We start from the raw sequence: 18,738 nt of genomic DNA on the forward strand, positions 1-18,738 counted from the left end.
TGTGGTCTTCCACACTCATGGTTATAACCTGACAGCACAGGGGTCCCCCCCCCCCCCCCCCCCCCCCCCCGCGTTAATAGCATCACTTCCAGACAATCTGTCAACAACTCCACAGCACTTTTGAGTACTAACTTTGGATAAGATTTCTTTGGGGCACAGGAGTCAAGGCCAAAGTCAAGGAAGAAGTGTTCACTTTAATAACTGCACTAAGTGGTACACTGAGTAGAGTGCCAAGCCCAGAATCAGAAAACCTGAGCTCAAATACTGCCTCAGACATTTATTAACTGTGTGACGCTGGGCAAGTCACTTAACTGTTTGCCTCAGTTTCTTCATCTGTAAAATGAGCCGGAGAAGGAAATGGCAAACAACTTCAGTATCTTTGCCAAGAAAACCCCAAACGGGGTCATGAAGAGTCAGAAACAACTGAACAACAACATGTCTCTGAGGCTTTTTAGGAGGTGAACTAGTTGTTTCTGAGGGAATGAAAGACAAATCCTCATCCCAAATATTGCCACAAATATTTCTGACAAGTCTGGCTCACTTTTTTGACCCCCTACTGTTAACAGGATTTTACTGAGCCAGTCTCTAACCTGGGAATGCCAAAATAGAGCAGGCTAGAGACAAAGTGCAAGTCATCAAGTAGCAGTTTAATTAACTAGTTTCCTTATGAGAAACAGATCTGCAAATGGGGAATTCTGATCAGAATTCCACCTTGCTGTAGTGAAGGCTGAGATTATATACATAAATCATAAATGGGAAGGGAGGTGGAGAAAGTGAATTACAAACAATTGTTTTCCAGGGCCTGAGTGGTTTACCACAATGAGTCCACAAGGCCCTCATCACAGGTGTCCTGGAGTCCTATGGGAAAAGTATTGTTTCAGGTCTTTGGGGATCATTATTTGGTGAGTCACAGAAGCAGAGTTCTGTAAAAGAACAGGTTCTGCAATCTTCGATTCCATTCACTTAAGGTACTCAAGCACAAAAATGCAATAATTGTGAGAGCCTCGTCAAGGGCTTGATGTATCATTCCAAGCTGCATCTTAAGCTTCTGACTTGTAAACCAGAAGAGGCAATTCCAAAAAATCTAAATTATTAGTACACTCATTATACATATCATATCGGTTAATATGAAAATCATAATTCCCTTCACACTACAAAACGCCAAGAAAAAAAAGCCAGCATCTGAAAGATGTACAGCCTAACCTGACAAGGAAACTTGCTGTGACCCAATCTGTACGGGGTTGTGAGAGAAAAGGAAAAAAAAATCCCTTCCCAGACTTTCTGTACACAGCCGCCCCTTTTTTGCCTTTAGTCTCATTTACTATCCAACTTTTGCAGTTTAGATCTTTTCCTTTCACCCACTGGTTGCTTTTGACGCTGGCAACTGCGTGGACAAGTTTTTGTTTTGTTTTTTTAAATCCACACCCACAAGGAAACTTGTCAACCTCCTCATCCTTTCAGGGTTGCGACCAAAGTGGCTTTGTTTTTGTTCCCCCGCAGCAGGGGGCCGGGGCTCGTCACACCGGGAGCCTCCCCAAGAGGCCGGGGTGCAACAAGCCCTTTTCGGATTTCATCCGCCACCAAGCCTTCGCTCGCCCTTCTCCCTGACTCGGGGATAAACGCTCTCCTCGCTCCCTCCGCCGTCTTCTCGAAGACCCTCCTACAAGACTCCACATTTCCGGGAGGTCGGAGTCGGCTTTTCTACACAAAGGGTCCAAACTTTTCATTCTAGTGCAGGTTCTTCGGGAAAGGGGCGGAGGCTGGGAGCTGGGGGGTGGCGCGAGGCGCTGGGGCGGGGCGCGAGGCCCAGGGCAGGAGTGCGCGTGCTCGGCAGCCCGAGGGGGAGGGGGCTTGTAGGAGGGACGGGCGGGGCAGGAAGGGAGAGCGCTGGCGGCTGAGCTCACGCTCTCACGCCGGTGGGGAGGGTGTACGGAAGTGTGTGAATGAGGGCGGCACGAGGCGGAAAAGAGCCATCTGGGTGGGGATGGGAGCGGCCCGAGACGGGAGGGAGAGCCCAGGCGCACTTCCGCTGGGTTTGGGGCCACGGGGACGGACGCGGTTCCCGGGCTCTCGCGCTAGGGGTCGGACTGGAACGGTCTCAGTGGGAGGGAGCGCGCAAGCGCGGCACGAGGCGGGCGAGGCCGCCCCGCGGGGAGGGCGGGGCCCGGGCTCCGAGGCTCGGCGGTTCAAAAGGCCCCGGAAACCACCACCACCATCCCCCACGCACCAGACGCTGTTATGGCAAAAGTGAAATCTTCTAAAGCCAAGCAACAGCACTTGAAAGCCACTGGTGAGAAAGGGACAGCCCAGAATGGGCCCCGCCCCCTTCACGTCAGCTGAGTGACGGGCTTTGGCCAAGTCGCTTTTCTTCTCGTAGGCTGTTTCCACATCTGTAAAATGGGGACTTTGAACACTCTTGTTTCTTAAGGCCCTTTTAAGATTCTGCTCTGAGGTGGTCCCCCCCCCCGTGGGTTTTAAATAATAAACACATTGAGCTAGTCTTGTGGCCAGTTAGTCATCAAGCATTCATTAAGGCGTTATGGTAAGCGCTGGGGATGCTAAGAAAGGCAGAAAGCACGCCATGCTCTGCGTAGTCTGTGCAAACGATTGTGAACAGACGAGATGTAAACCGGAGAAGCTGGAGGTAATCAGCAGAGGGTAGGCACTAGCATTCGAGGCAGCCTTGTAGAAGGTGGGATTTTGGATGGGACATGAAGGGAGCCAGGAGTAACCCCCCACCAGTGCCTGCTCTTGGGACCTCATTCCCTGCCAGAAATTTAGTATAATGGCCTGTTCCTCTGGGTCTTAGGGTCGAAGCCTTGCCTTAGTTGGCTTCCCCAAGAGGTTACTAAAATCAAAGATAAAATAGCAGCAGTTGGCTTGGATAGCAAAAAACTCGACAAGCCAAAATCAACACCACTCACCAAAATGATGGTTTTGCACCCCTCTCCCAGTAACACCCCCCCAATCTTTTCTTGCCCTCTCCAGTTATTTATTTGCCACTCTTAAGTAGTCCTAGAAGAGAGACAAGAAAGAACAGTGTTCCAGAATCACCTTGACCACATCACTTTATATAGAAAGGCACCCAGCTGCTATATATGCTATCCTTAAACTGATTCAGCTTCTCTTCACCAGTTTAAAAAGCTAGTTGACCAAAAAAGCAGATTTTCCTTGCAAGTGTAGCAATTAAGATGGGCCCTCGTCAAAATTTCTGATCATGACCAGGCTCAATCCAGTGATTGAACCTTTGTTTTAGTATAAGATCTGCCATCAGTTTTCTGAAAGGCCTTAGACAACTTTGCATTTGCCACATCTGTAAAATGGAACGATAAACCCTCACAGATAAGAGGAATAAAATATCACAACTGTACCTGCCTCACAGACCTAAGGAATAAAATATCAAAACTCAGCTGAATATTTTGGATAGTAGTGGAATAAGTTAGAATGTTGTGTTAATGCTTCTTATTAAATTATTTATATAGAGAAAAATCTTTGTTTTATGCTTTATAGTGTCACTGAAACTTAAACCAACCTATAAAAAAGAACTGGAAATTAGATCTACCCTTCAGGAGCTGCTTATCTACATTATTTTTCTAATAGACATATGTATATGTAAGTACACAGGTAGTGGTATTAATTATGACCCTGGGTTGATGCTGTAAATTTGGAGGTGACTTAAAATTATGTGTCATCTGACTGATTTAGCACAAGATATTGATAGTGCTGAGCACACGGGTTTAGCCCTGCTTGTTAGCTTTGCTTTGTTTTATGAACATGGTTTGAATGCTGAAAATGGCTGCTCTTGCCACAAAGAAGGATGAGACAGGACAGAAGATGAAAGGGTGCAAATCCACCACCATTAACATCTTCAAAGTGTATATTCTACTGGTGGTGGGCCAACTGACTTTGTAGGTAGTGTTGGCTTTGTGCGTAGTTTTTAAATTCTTAAAGTGACAAATGGGCTCTATAAAGTGGGCATTACTTGCTAGAATTCATGGATCCTCAACTATGAGTTCGTCACTATTATCACCCTAGGTAGCTTGTATCTCCTGGCAAGATTTACCACATAGGCTGCATTCCTATAAAGAACTCAAAGAATACATAACTGTAAACTGAAAAATAGCCAATTGTAGGACACAGGTTTTATTCAAGCCAGATTGGGGGTGGAGAGGAATAGGAGGAGCTTGTATTCAAAACAATATGGCATTTTGCCTGATTTAATCGAAGTTAAATGACTGTGTATAAATTGGTATAAACTGGACCTGGATTAAACATAAAATGTTGAAATATGCTAACCGCATAAAACTGAGGTATCATTTCACAGGAAGCTGGATTTAAAAAAAATTTTTTTTTTTAAATTCTTTCTCTCTAGTGACTTTTGGGATGGTAAGCTCAAATATGTATTACTTGAACAAGGTAATAGCAACCCTCTTTTTGGAAACTTCTGTACCTGAGGAAGACAGAACCAACTTTAAGTCTATTAGCACCATAACTGAGTTTTGGAAGGTAAGGGTTCACTTGACCACCAGTAAGGAAGGGGAAAGGGAAGAAGCATTTATATAGTACCTACTATGTGCCAAGCACTATGCTAAGCACTTCACAAATATTATCGTATTTGATCCTCACAACAACTCTGATGTAGGTTATTATCCATATTTTACAGCTGAGGAAACAGGCAAACGGATGTTAAATTACTTGCCCAGGGTTATACAACTAGTGTCTGGGGCTAGATTTGAATTCAGGTCTTCTTGACTTCAGGCTCAGCATCCCAGCAACTGCAACACCTAGTCTCATGGATTATATATATGAAACCTCCCTAGCTACTTTTAAACTACTAGTTTCCTAACCTGATCAGATTCCTTTAAAAAAATAAAAGCAATTTTCTTTTTATTCTCACTTTATCTGGAAAAGAAGTGTGTTTTGACTCCATGCAGGGATATATATAGTATGCCCTGAAATCAGAAGATACTCTTATAGGGAGATTATTAATGAATCTCGACACCAGTCTGGGCCAGGTAAAGATATGGAAGAAATTTCCTCTCTCTGAGTTCATATGGTATATAAGTACTGCCAAAAATATATTTGCCACAACACAGAAATTATAGAGGTAAAAACCTGGGTTTTATTATTATGCTCAAACATAGGTATTGGTCTCAGAGAAAACCTGCACAATCATTAGGATGCTGACAAGACCTCTTATAGGCAAAATTAAGTTAGAGTGACAGAGAAATAGTTCTTTTCCATATTGCAATCTTATACATTCCATCTTAGGCCATAAAAGTTAAAGAAAAGATAAATTCATAATCCCAGTGCTTCCTTCAATGTTATAAAAGTTGAACAAACTTAGTTAAACAGAGTCATAATCTCATACATATTCTAAGGAAACAATATTTGTCAAACTCTATAGGCAAACTAAATTAGGTTAAACATTAAACCACATTTACAGAGTTTACAAATAGGCTGATTGAGTGGGAAGATTTACTGGAAGCAAAGCAGTCAGGGACAGTTGAGATCCTTCCTCTAGCTTCTTATCTAAGGTATTTTAAGGCTTTAAAGAAATTTTCACATCCCAAGGGAAAAGTTTTGGTCCAGTGAAGTTAATATTAACAGAAGGCAGACTTTGTTAACCAAAATTTGCAGCAGGAATGGCCCAGAGTTCCATATAATAAAAGGAAATAAAAGATCAAAAATTCTCACTACAATAGGAAAGAATAGTGTGAGTCTTAGGAGTCCTAGTTGCAGGTCAAAAATGACTGTCTTTGCTGATTCAAAGTATTCAAAATTTAGAGATGGCCTCAGCAGCTATCTAGTGCAATCCCTTCATTGTCCCACTCAACAACATGTACCAGTCAGGTGATGAAGAAAGTGACGTAGGTTTCCTGCTGTGGTCTGCACTAGTCCATGTGTATTCAGGACCAAATTGTAATGTCACACAAACGGTGGTTAGATGAATAGTGGCTTGATCAGCAGTCGTAATTTCATTTTGGCTAACAACAATTGACATTTGTATAGCAATTTTAAGGTTTATGTAGTATTTTTATAGCATTAGGAGAGCAGACAGTGTTATTAAGTTGGCAGTAAAACTTTACATTTCTTTCACTGTGCGTAGTTTATGGAGGGACCCCTTTTGGAAGGTCTGTACTCTGATTCATGGTATAATGCAGAGGTTTTGTATCAACTGAAAAACACCAGCCGCATCTACTATGAGAATGTACTTCTAGGAGTCCCTCGAGTTCGACAGCTTAAAGTCCGAAACAACTCATGCATTGTCTATCCAAAATTTCAATCTTTGATGGATGAATGTTTTGACAGATATACTATAAAAAATGAAGATCGATCTGATTTTGGCCCTAGACAGGTACCTGAGTAAGTGTTATAAAATCACACAGTGGATATTATTATCCTATGTAAATTCTCAAAATAATTTATGTTGTTTCTAGAGTATATACTAAATATGATTTAAATACCAAAAAAGGCAGCTGCCTTTCAATACTTTCTAAATGAACAAACAAACAAAAAAAAACACCTTGAGGGGGTAGGCTCTCTAAACTAGTGTAATATAATTGCTATTTTTTTACAAATGAAGCACCATTTTTTACAATATATAAATCAATGTTGAATAAATTATACACCACAAATCTGAAAATCAATTTAGAAGAGAGGTTAGAGCCAAAGGAGTTGTCTACATATAATCTTCAGTAACTATAGAAGTTAATCACTCAATGCCACAGGCTACTTTCTTAACACTTAGGTCCAGAACAATTGCTGATTTGCTTCCTCAATGAGGGGAAAAAAGAGGGGTAAAGAAATGCTTTTATTAAGTGCCTAGTATGTGCTAAGATATCTAGGTGGTGCAGTGGATAAAGCACTGGGCCTGGAATCAAGAAGACTCCTCTTCCTGAATTCAAATCCAGTCTCAGAAACTAGCTGTGTGATCCTGGGCAAGTCACTTAACACTGTCTGCCTCAGTTTCTTCATCTTAAAGTGAGCTGGAGAAGGAAATGGCAAACCACTCCAGTAGCTTTGCCAAGAAAACTCTAAATGGGGTCAAAGAATTGAATACAACTGAAAAACAACTAAACAGCAACAAACCACATACTAGGCACTATGCGAAAGCAGCTTACAAATATTATCTAATTGAGCCTAACAACAACCTGTTATGTAAGTGATATTATTATCTCCATTTTACAGTTGAGGGAACTGAGGCAGAGGTTAAATGACTTGCTCAAAGTCAAGCAAAGTAATAAGTATCTGAGGCTGGATTTGAACTCGGGTCTTCCTGACTTCAAGCCCAGCACTCTATCTGCTTTACCACTTAGCTGGGAGTTCCTTTTTACTAAGAATTAAAGATCTGGACCAAACTCCTCCCCCCAAAAAATAACAGTAAAGATAATCTATGTTAAAGTTATTAACAAGGTAATTGTTTTAGGGAAAACTAAAGGATTTAAGGACCGTACTTTAGACAAATTATTTTACTGTTGGGGTTATCTTAATGCTAGGCTACGTACCATAATCTTATTGATAAAAATACTTTTAAATGCATAGTTAGGTCATCTTTGAGTTAGTAATTTGAGGTTGAAGAGATACTCAAGCTCTTTTTCCTTTCCTGACTTCACACACAAACACAAAATCAGCATTCAGTTAAATGGTAAGAACAAATTTGCCCTTAAGGAATACTGTTTAAAAAAAAAAAAAAGGCTATACAGAAAGGTGTTTTAAAAGTTTTGTTAAATTTATTTTTATTATTATTTATTAAATTTATTTATTACTAAAGCTCTAATTCCAAATGATGTAGTCATTCATTATTCATTCTACTTTTCCATATTAAACATTATTTCAAAGTAAATATTATGTGACCATTAGCAGGCTAGCTGTGAAAGATGAAGGCTCAATATACACCAAAATAGTTACAGTAACAATTTTTGGGGCAGCCAAGAACTGGAAACAAAGTAGATGCCCATCTACTGGGAAATGGATAAACAAATTGTGGTGTATGGAAGTAATGGAATATTGTTGTACTATAAAAAATACATGGATATGATGAGTATATAGAAGTATAGAAAGACATATGGACTTAGATTAAGTAAAATAGGCAGAACCAAAAAACGATATATATAATGACTAAAACTGTGTAAGTGGAAAGAATAGTCACAAAGCAATCAAAAATAAATTTTGTGAAATTATAAAGAACTTACTCCCAAAGAAGAGATATAAGAAGGTACCTTGCCTCACTTCTTTGCAAAGGTCAAGAGTCAAGTGATTTTTCTCTTTTCCTTTATTATAAAGGATGGCTTTCTGGAAAGATACATAGCGGGAATCAAGGCAATGTAAACATGAAATATATCAGTAAAATATTTTTAAAAGAAATACTTTTCAATCAGACCTCCTAACCTCACAATGTCATATTCCTTTGTCTAATAGATGGAAGTATTCTCCTTCTACATCATCTCTTAAGCACTGGGGAGTTTTTGGTGTTTATGATAATGGAGGATATATGTTCACTTTACCCGTATCGAAGACTGAGGCCAAAAAGAAGTTTACTTTCCTTAAATTGAACAGCTGGATCACTAGAGGGACCAGGGTTATTTTTATTGATTTTTCATTGTACAATGCTAATGTAAACCTTTTTTGCGTCATCAGGTGAGTAAATCCAATCCCCTTTATTAATGTGATGTGCTTTTAATATTGTTCATACCCTTCTTTGGAGTTGCCTTTAGAGTTGTACAGTACTAAAACCTAAAAATCTTAGATTTTAAAAGACAGATAAAATATAAACCAAAAGAACCAGTTCGAAAAAAGCAAGTAAAGTAACATTATTGTCCATGAGATTTGTTTTTATACTAGTCTATATCCTCAAAGAATTCCCAGGAACATTGAGAATTACACAAGTCATTAATTTTTCCCATCATATGTAAGCATCTGGTCTTACATTTTGGATCAGTCCTTTGTTACACAAATTAAACACTCTATCTTCATGGCTCCTTCCTTTGATCCATATTATTCAAATTTTGAGTTTCCACTGACCAGAAGTGTATCTCTTTTGAGAATAAACAACTATTATCCATCTACATATGCTGAGATAGCAAATTGCAGCAAGGACATCAGCAATGATCACCTCTGAAATGCTGAAGGGATTAACTTGGGTCTTAAATCTTGATTTCATAGGATCATTGTAGATGTAGAGGGGATTTTAGAGACTATTGACTCCAGCACCTCATTTTACAGATGAGGAAACTGAGACCTAGAGAGGTTAAGTAACTTTACTAAGGTCACACAGCTGTGTCTGGGGCATGATTTTAACCCAGGACTTCCGGATTCCAAATCCAATGATACATGATATTGTCATGCCTCTCATTTCAGTTTTCTTTTTTTTTCTCCTAATATGTGTTACATATATATATTCCAAATGGAATATGAAACTGAAATCTACTTTGAGTACAGGCTTCTAACCTTGTATGGTATGATTTGACTCTAAAGATATGATTATGGCTGTAGGATTTAAATCCAATAAGAATGATTATTAAAGATGACCTTTCCCAAACAATTAAGATTGCAACTGGTATTTGTGTGCTATGTAAAGATTAGCCTTTCTCGGGGCAGCTAGGTGGCACAGTGTATAGAGCATCGGCCCTGGAGCCAGGAGGACCTGAGTTCAAATGCAGCCTCAGACCAAACACTTGACAGTTACTAGCTGTGTGACTCTGGGCAAGTCACTTAACCCCAATTGCCTTAAAAAAAAAAGATTAGTATTTCTCACAGATTTAGATCAAATAATCTTTACAATATGCTTTTTAGGGATAGGGATACAGGGTTTATATTCAATTTTTGTGACATCGATAAGGAAATGAAGTACATTTGGAGATTTAAAAGAAAGTCATGCACATAGGAAATTTTGCTAGTTTAAATTTGTTGAGTGTATGTACCATTTATTGAGCTATGGTACCATGTACCCTTGTCCGTTTTGCCCTGATTCAAGTCAATGCCACAGGATATTGAAAGGCTACCCAAGATCTAATCAGCTATTCTAGAACAGTAGACTCACCCAAGTAGCATCAAAATATTGGATCTGACCCTTTTATACTCGGAAACAGCAGTTCTCAAAGTATGTTCTTTGGACCATACTTTGGTGTGGACAACAGGGATCTGGGTCCCTAAGTCCCTTTGAGGGATTCAAAACTATTTTATAATATTAAGAAGCTATTTATATAATCCACATAAACAAAAGTTTTTTGGAGTCTTCAATAATTTTTAAGTTGTAAAGGGGTCCTAAGATCAAAAAATTTGAGAACTGTCCCTCTGAAATAAATATTACATAAATTATTAGACTCAATTGATGTGTTAGTTTGTTGAACTGCTTTTTTTTCCCCTTTTTTATCTTTTTTATTTTATTTTTTACAAAGGATAGCCCACCAGAGAGGGAAATTGGGTTATATATTTAGAAATAGAAAAACAAAAGATGGAAATAAACATTTCTAAAAGAATAAATGCATCAATCTAGGGTAAGCAAACACCAAAAGAATTTATGAATGCCCCAGTCATGAATAAGTCAAGTAAAGATGCACACAGAGATTATGCTTAGTGGTTACCCTAGAACAGGCCTGCACAACTTGTGGCCTGCGGCTGTTCATAGCCCTTGGACCGCTTGCCACATGCCAAAGAATTTCTGTGGCCAGGGAAAAATGTAGAGGAAAACATCCTTTCTATGTAGAGGAAATCCTTTGGCTTGCCACAAGCAGGCCGAGGGCCCAGGGGGCCCTTATATTGCAAGTTGTGCAGGCCTGTCTGTAGAGTTAAAAGTTACTCCAGCTATTTCTAAGTACATGGCCATTCATCTCCACTGCTGCCCAGGGGGATTAGTCTGACCAAACTGACTCATAGAATTTCTGAAATATGTGACCAAAGGTCACTTAGATCATATCTGAGTTTTTAGAACTACCATTCTAGTTATTTTTGAAAATGAATTTTTAACTTTGGATATTCAGTAGTTAGAATATTAAATCAGTGGCTATTTTGAGGTAGAACTGATATAAATATTGTGCCTCATTCTGTAATATGCCAAGTAATTGCATGAAAATATTTCCAGCACATTCATCATATGTTTTCTATTCCATGCCTCAAGTCCTAACATGGAGTTTCATTAAGTCATTCACTCAACAGATATTGATTGACTATCTACTATCTTCAAAGTCTTATGTTAGGCAACTACGTGGATTTGTTCCACAACATTCCATTCCAGTGGCATAACAATATATCAGTGCTTTCAAGTACAGAATAAGCAATTTAATATGCCTGAGAAATAGAGATGCTGATTCTTTAAATTAATGTCATCCATGGGGATAGAAAGGACCAGTAGTCCCAAAAATCCAAAATAAGGAAAAAACCTAAAATCTTTTACATTTAGTTTTGTAATTAGTTTTTGTACTTCCATTTGCATATAGGTTTTCATATATCAGTACTTGGTGAGTTAGTGTGGCAGCTAGATGGTGTAGTGGTTAGACTGCTGGACTTGGGAGTCAGGAAGACCTGAATTCCAGTCCTACATCAGATATTTACCAGGCTTGTGACTCTGGACAATTTACTTACCCTGTTTACCTCAGTTTCCTCATCTGTAAAAAATAATCATAGCACCTACCTCACTGGATTGTTGTAAGGATCGAATGAGATAACACATTTAAAGAACTTTGCAAACCTTAAAGCACTATATAAATACTAGTTATTATTATTACTATTATTATTATAAAGTAAAGATTATATTTAAGCTAACCCTTAAGCAGAGTAGGTGATCATGTTATAAAAAACAAGAGTCATACCCAGATAGGCCACCAAATGAGAGTACATATCAGTCTCCTGCAAAGAATCCAAAGTTGACTATATAATTTGGGGAATCTTGACCAATAGAGACAGGAATGGGCTTAAGGATAGTTTTGTTTGTTTGTTTGTTCTTAATGAATAACTTCTTCGTATTACATTTGGCTGAAAACTGCAATTAATCCATGACATCTGGAACCACAATGGTTGCCTTCTTTGTCCTGCTTTTTGATTAATATTTATAACATGATTTTCTTAAAACAAGAAAGAAGTTATACATATACAACCATACTGAATCATGACCAAGTACGGTAGTTTTCTATCGGGAAATGTGCTTGCCAGCTAATAGTAGTTCACATTTAAGTGGCACTTTGAGATTTTTTAAGCACTTTTCTCCTAACAGCTCTATGAAGTAGGTAGTGAAGTATTATCATTCTCATTTTTGAGGAGGAAATGGGCTTGAAGAAATAAAGCAAATTGCCCAAGGTCACACAGCTAATAAGTATTGGAGTCAGGATCTGAACCCAACTCTCCTGACTCAACATTTAGTACTTTTATTTTTTTACTATACCATGCTGCTATGGATGAGGGCAAATTTTTCCAATGCTAGAGACAATATAATTAATCATCTAGATATACCCATTATATCTAGATGCCATTATAAATAAGGCACACCAAAAATTTTGTACCTCTCTTATTTCACTAGTTATTTGTGTCCCTTTCTTATACTTCCTACTAAACTGTACAATAAAATAAACTTTAAGCACCTCCTGTGGGCCAGATACTGTGCTAAATACTAGGGTTACAAAAAGAGACAAAAGATAGCCCCTGCCCTCAAGGCATTTTGAAGAAAGGGATATGGTCTTGGTCTTTGAATACTAAACATAGTGTTTCACACATAGTAGATAGTATTACTAGATAGTATAACTAGAAAAAGTATTTGTTGACTCCAATTAGAAAAACAAACAAATTCCATGCAAAACTTAAAACTCAACCTTTAAGTATGTCCAGAGACAAATATTTGCAGAAATCACAGATTTGGAAGTGGAAAGGAACTTTGAGTCATCTAGTCCAGCCCCCTCATTTTAAAGATTAAGAAGCTGAGGCCCAGAGAGGTGAGGTGACTTGCCATCATACTGGAAAAGTCAGAATCTGAACCCAGATACTCTGGTTCCAAATTCAATACTCTTTCAACTAACCTAATTTATTATTAAAATAAGTAATCTTCACTCACTGGATATTTCACTAATGATGAATTAAAGTCTGAAACTGATATACAGTGCTTCGAACACAGAGTTACTTTTCCAAAACACAATTTTGCAGACTAGTGGCAGAATTCCCTGCAGTCGGAGGTGTGCTCACTTCGTGGAATTTTTACTCTGTGAAGCTACTCAGATATGTTACTTACTTTGACTACTTTATTGCTTCCTGTGAAATCATATTTTGTATCTTCATTATTAACTTCATTGTTCAAGAAATTAAAAAAATGAAAGAATATAAATATGCCTATTTCAAGAGTTTTTGGAATTTACTGGAGTTGCTGCTTTTGTCGGTGAGTAGTGAAACTACCTGCGAAGTGGATCATTTGCATCCAAGTAATGGGAAAGGTGGGAAATGAGCTTTTGTCTCTTCTACCATTATTTAAATGGGAAGGAAAGATTTTAAAATTCATCAATTTAAACAAACAAAAAAAAAGGTTACTGGGTATATGTAATATAACTTCATGTATTGCCATCTGAAGAGAACAGTTTGTCCTTCCTGTTCTGGCACAGCAGACTTTGTGGTGAAAGGAATCACTATGGGATCTGCCTTTTAAAGCACAAGAAGGACTTCCTTCTCAAAAACATTTCCTCCTTATATAATGAAATTCCAGCATTTAGACTAAAGTCCTATTCAGATACCACATCATGACACAGAAGTGACCCTGAGTTCTTGAGTTCTTAAAATCTATGACAGAAGAGTCCAAACTCTGGCAGGTCCTATAGTACCATGCTAGAAATATGAAGTATTTACCAGGTAATGAGTGTGTGTGTGAGTGTGTGTGTGTGTGTGTGTGTGTGTGTGTGTGTGTGTGTGTGGTGTTCCAAAGACCAGACTAGATAAATCAAAGAGGTTGGTCACTGGTTTGTCTGTCCACTAGGTGATGAAATTCTAGCCACAGCAACTCCATAAGATCATTTACTAATGCTAGTTGAGTTGCAATCTGTATTGAAATCAGTACCAAAAATGATAAAATCACAAATTCATGAAATATAGAAGAGATATACATGGATTAACAAAGTCTTCTTAAAATGCAAGTAGAAATGGATTTGTTTGTTTTTCTCCTCACACTTACAGTAATGGAGCAGGACACCAAAAGGTTGAGAGGAGAGATAATTTGAAGACTTAGGAATTTGAGGGTAGGGTAAGCCTGAATGGGATACTGAAGTGTGGGATAGCATGGAGGCACTGGGTGCCTGGACAGTGGGAGGGGAAAGAAAGGACAAAGAAGAATAGAAAAGGTCCAAAAAATTGGGAGAAGGGCACCAAAGATAACTTTTCCTATGACTAGCCCTGGTCATTGGGTGCTTATTGGAGTGGAGGAGTGAAGAAAAGAAGATTAAGTCTTTAATTGTTGGTCAGTCGTTTCAGTTGTGCCTGACTCTTCATGACCTCATTTTAGGGTTTTCTTGGCAAAAACACTGAAGTGGTTTGCCATTTCATTTTCCAGCTTATTTTACAGATAAAGAACTGAGGCAAACAGTGACCTGCCAGGGGTCATGCAGCTAGTATCTGAATTCTTCACAACATATCTATTCTACTGAATTAGACATAGTTCAATTACAAATAGAGTTGTGTTAAGTCTAAATGCTATTTAACGGTGAAGAATTTAGTCTTAATCATTTACCCTCAGAAAGCAAGAGATTAGAGAGTGGGGATGATAAAAGGAACATTCTGCTGGAGAAGATGGGAAGGAATGAGATCATCTATGTATGTAGAAAGGTTTGCTGTGGTAAGAAGGACCACCTTTTCATGTGAAACAGGTTCAGGAGATGATGACGGAAGCTATCTGAGTGGTGTGTGATTAAGAAGAGAAAAGACCATTCAGTGAATGGTCTCAATTTTTTTGTTGAAATATGAGGCAAAGTTCTCAGCTGACAAGGTAGGAGAGGGGGCTATAAGAGGTTTGAAGAGGAATGAATAGGTTTAGAAAAGCCACTGTAGTGTGAATGTGATAAGTCACTTAGAGGAGTGTAATAGGATTGCCTTGCCACAGTGAGGGCCCAGTTGAGATTATATAATATGAATTTATAGTGGACCCAGTCAACATAATCTTATGATTTTCTTCAGCATCATGTGAGTAGGAGTAAAGGCAGCAGATGGTGGGAGTTACCCAAGACTGAGGTTTGGCATGGCAAAATCTGGTGATGGGATAAGAGAGCAAGGAACTTGAGAGAAAAGGATAGGGTAGAGTTGAACTGGTTCATCAAGGAGTCAAGATGGGGAAAGGAGAAGAATATAGCCAGTGCAGGGGTAATAACCTAGGAAAGAACTGAGGAGTCAGAGGATTGGAGGTCATAATGAGTATGAAGAAAAGGCTTTGGAGTTGCAAGATAGAGGGAGAGGTAGAATGACAACAGACTGTATTTTCCTCACTTTCTATTCAGCCCCATTAACTATCATTCTATATTCCTCCTACCTTTTGTGGCTAAACTCCTTGAGAAGGCCATCTTCAATAGGTACCTCCACTTCCTTTCCTATCACTCTGTCTTAACTCTCTAAAGTCTGGCTCCTGCCCTCATCATTCAATTGAAATTACTCTCTCCAAATCATCAAAACTTAGTGGTCTTTTCTCAATCCTCATTCTTCTTGACCTTGGTAGCCTTTGCCACTATCAATCAGCCTCTTTTCTTTGACACTCTCTTCTCTCTAGGTTTTCATGATACTGCTCTCTCTTGGCTCTCCTTTCTCCACTCCAGCTGGTCTCCACTCAGCTGTCAGATTGATCTTCCTAAATCACAGGTCTGACCATGTGCCCTCCTTTCCCATTCAGTAACTTCAGTGGCTCCCTATCACCTCCATTATCAAATATAAAATCCTATGTGTGGCTTTTAAAGACCTTAATAAACTGGCCCCCTCATATGACTTTTGGACAACCCTTACCTTATGTGTATGTGTCTGTGTGTATATAAAACTATACTAACATACATAATACATCTATGTATATGTTTATGTATATCATGTGTATATGCATATATGTGTATGAGAATGTTTAAAGGGTCAAGAAAGAGAATGGTTGAAGTGGTAAGCTCCCAGAGGAAACATGAGGGGAACATGATCAAGGACTCAAGTAGAGAGGAGTTAGCCTTGGCAAAAAGGGAGCCATCTCCTCTTGTACAGAAGAGAATGAGATGACAGATACAGAATTTTGAGATGAGGACTTGGGGAGATAAGGGAGTTTATGACTGATGGCTTCTTCTCAGTAATTAATTAGGAGGCAAAGGTATGAAAGATGACAGTGAGAACTTGAGAAAATTTGAAACACAGTGAGTAGAATGCAATAATTAAGAAAAGACTTCCATCTAGCAATGACGGACCAGTTTAGATAACATAAGTTTCTAGTAGACCCATAATATGGTTATGTCACTTTCCCTAGCAGCCTTGAGTTGGGCAGTAGAAAATGAAAAAAAAAATGAATAGTGTAGGTAATTTAAAGTTAAAGATCAACAAGGTGTGCTCAATAACAAGAGGGCAAGGAATTCAAAGGCACAAGACAATGAATAGTTGAACTGCTTGCAGCCAAAGTCACAATATCATGAAAGGAAGAAGGTAAGGCCAGGGCAGAGGTAACAGAGTGGTAGAATGAAGAGGGATCTTAGAAGTAGTAAAGCAGAGGGAAAAGATGGAAGAATAAGAGATTATGATCAGGAGAGAATTTCAGACTTCAAAGATCATGGAGGTTTGGGTGATGGTGAAGTCTAGGGTATTACTACTACTAATTCTATGGATGGGTATGGATATATTTTTCCTTCTTAAATAGTCTTTAAACAACTGTTTCCTCTCATTCTCTTCCTTCCCTTTTAAAGTTATGATTAAACCATTCAATTGTTTCTATTAGACACTTACAGAATTCGTTCTTAAAATGTGCACTGCAATGAATTTGAAGTTGAAGATTCTTATCTAATTATTTTTACCTTTCTATTTAGCTGTCCCTTTTGGCCATTTCAATCAATATATTCCGTACATCACAAGCATACCATTTACTTGGACAGTTACTAGAAAAAACTCAGGAATATCCTGACTTCTATTTTCTTGCATGCTGGCAAATTCGTTACAATGACATGGTTGCTGTTAATATCTTCTTTGCATGGATTAAGGTATTCTTATTTTATTCCACCAAAGTTTTTAAAGCATCATCAAATAATATAACTATAGTTTTGTGACCAGAAAGTTCTGAAGAAAACTAAATTTTCTTATGTTATACAATAAACTAGAGGCAGATTGGCCTCTAACTTAGCTTCAGTACAGTTTGGAAAGATCATCATAACCAGCTTATATCCAGAATTACAAAGCAAATTTCTCATTTTTTTCATCTAAAAATTAAGACTGCTTCCCCTCTTTTTGGGACAATTCCAAGGATTAAAAATTAGTGTTAGTGGAATGATTGAAGCTCCCTCGTTTATGGTGTAGTGGAAAGTTCATTGTGCTAGAAGTCAGGAACCTGGAGGTCTGGCATAGGCTCTGTCACTGGCTCTTTGTGTGAATGTCATTGGGTAAGTCACTTTTCCTACATGGATTTCAGTTTCTTCCTTGGTAAAATAGGAAGATTGAATTACATGATCTCTAAGGTCCCATTCAGCTCTAACATTCTATGGTCTATGTGTCAGGCAGTAACTGAGTATGTTACTTTTAGAGGCACCTCACTTCAGTAAAAGCATTTGTGTTCTACTGTCTTCCCTCTTTTCATGTCAGACTCATTTATTTCTTGAAATCTTTCTCTCTCCAAATCAAAAAATCCAATACCATCAAAATAGCCCCTGCTTGGCTTGGCTTGCCAGAGGGACAGGGAATGAAGAAATGAAATAAAACATGTTTCTTGTATCTAACAGACATATATACTCCATCCATCTTGTCCTCCGGTTAGCCATATGTAGAGCTTGAAGTTAAGCATCACAGAAAAACAGTATGTCATGGCAGGTAGAACTAGAAGAGGAAAATATGTAGACAATGTGTATTAATGGAAGAAAAGTCCTTCTTTAAAGACAAATACGTTTGAAAACAAGGCATCATTTTTGAAAGAACATGAAGATTCTAAGCCAGTTGTCTTCTTTGAGTTTAAAAATTCCCTAGCATTACTTATTATAGTTTTTAAAGGGTGAGAATCAGGAAGAAGTGGGAAAATTAACCTTTTCAGGAACAACCTCTTATGCAGAAATGAAATACTTATAAAATACCTGTTTGAAATTATCTAAAAGTTACCTACTCTAGCATATAATGTACCCTTCCTTAAAGCCAACACTTCTTTTAACACTGTTTCTAATACAATGCTGACAGCTCATTTTCAAATTATTTTTTCACTAAGAAAATCATGCATTTGGCCAAACTATATAAACCTTTCCGTACAAACCAAGTTTCATTCCTGCAAGGTTCTCTTTATCGTACCAAAGGCCTTGAGGTTTGTTGCCAGGGTAAGCACCAGTTTGTCAAAAGAAAATGTATTGCCAAGTTGTAGACAAAGTATTGTGAGGAGATATAAAAGAAACAAAATACAGTCATATCTCCTCAAGGAATTTATAGACCTAGTGGGTAACACAGTATACAAGTATGACATGTCTCCAAAGGATTCATTATCTGCACCCTGATAGGGAGTCACTAGCAAGCCCTTCAGTCTCCTCTAGTTTCCCTTAAGCTCGTCTCTTGATTTAAATATAAATTTCTTATGGGACTGAT

The 18,738-nt window shown here is 38.3% G+C and overlaps 1 protein-coding gene across 2 annotated transcripts in view; it reads left to right on the forward strand.

The window, feature by feature from the left end:
* Positions 1–2,238: 2,238 nt before the first annotated feature.
* The window catches only part of PKD2L2 (polycystin 2 like 2, transient receptor potential cation channel), a 31,909-nt gene continuing 15,409 nt past the window's right edge, over positions 2,239–18,738 (forward strand). For both annotated transcript variants that reach the window (XM_027856524.1, XM_027856523.1), the window contains exons 1-7: positions 2,239–2,290; positions 3,511–3,612; positions 4,373–4,506; positions 6,110–6,366; positions 8,422–8,640; positions 13,132–13,360; positions 16,995–17,165. In XM_027856524.1, the coding sequence (XP_027712325.1) occupies positions 2,239–2,290; positions 3,511–3,612; positions 4,373–4,506; positions 6,110–6,366; positions 8,422–8,640; positions 13,132–13,360; positions 16,995–17,165 (1,164 nt within the window). The remainder of the gene's footprint in view (positions 2,291–3,510; positions 3,613–4,372; positions 4,507–6,109; positions 6,367–8,421; positions 8,641–13,131; positions 13,361–16,994; positions 17,166–18,738) is intronic.

The sequence above is a fragment of the Vombatus ursinus genome, unplaced genomic scaffold (genome assembly GCF_900497805.2).
Source record: "Vombatus ursinus unplaced genomic scaffold, bare-nosed wombat genome assembly UNPS02011572.1, whole genome shotgun sequence".
NCBI lineage: Eukaryota > Metazoa > Chordata > Mammalia > Diprotodontia > Vombatidae > Vombatus > Vombatus ursinus.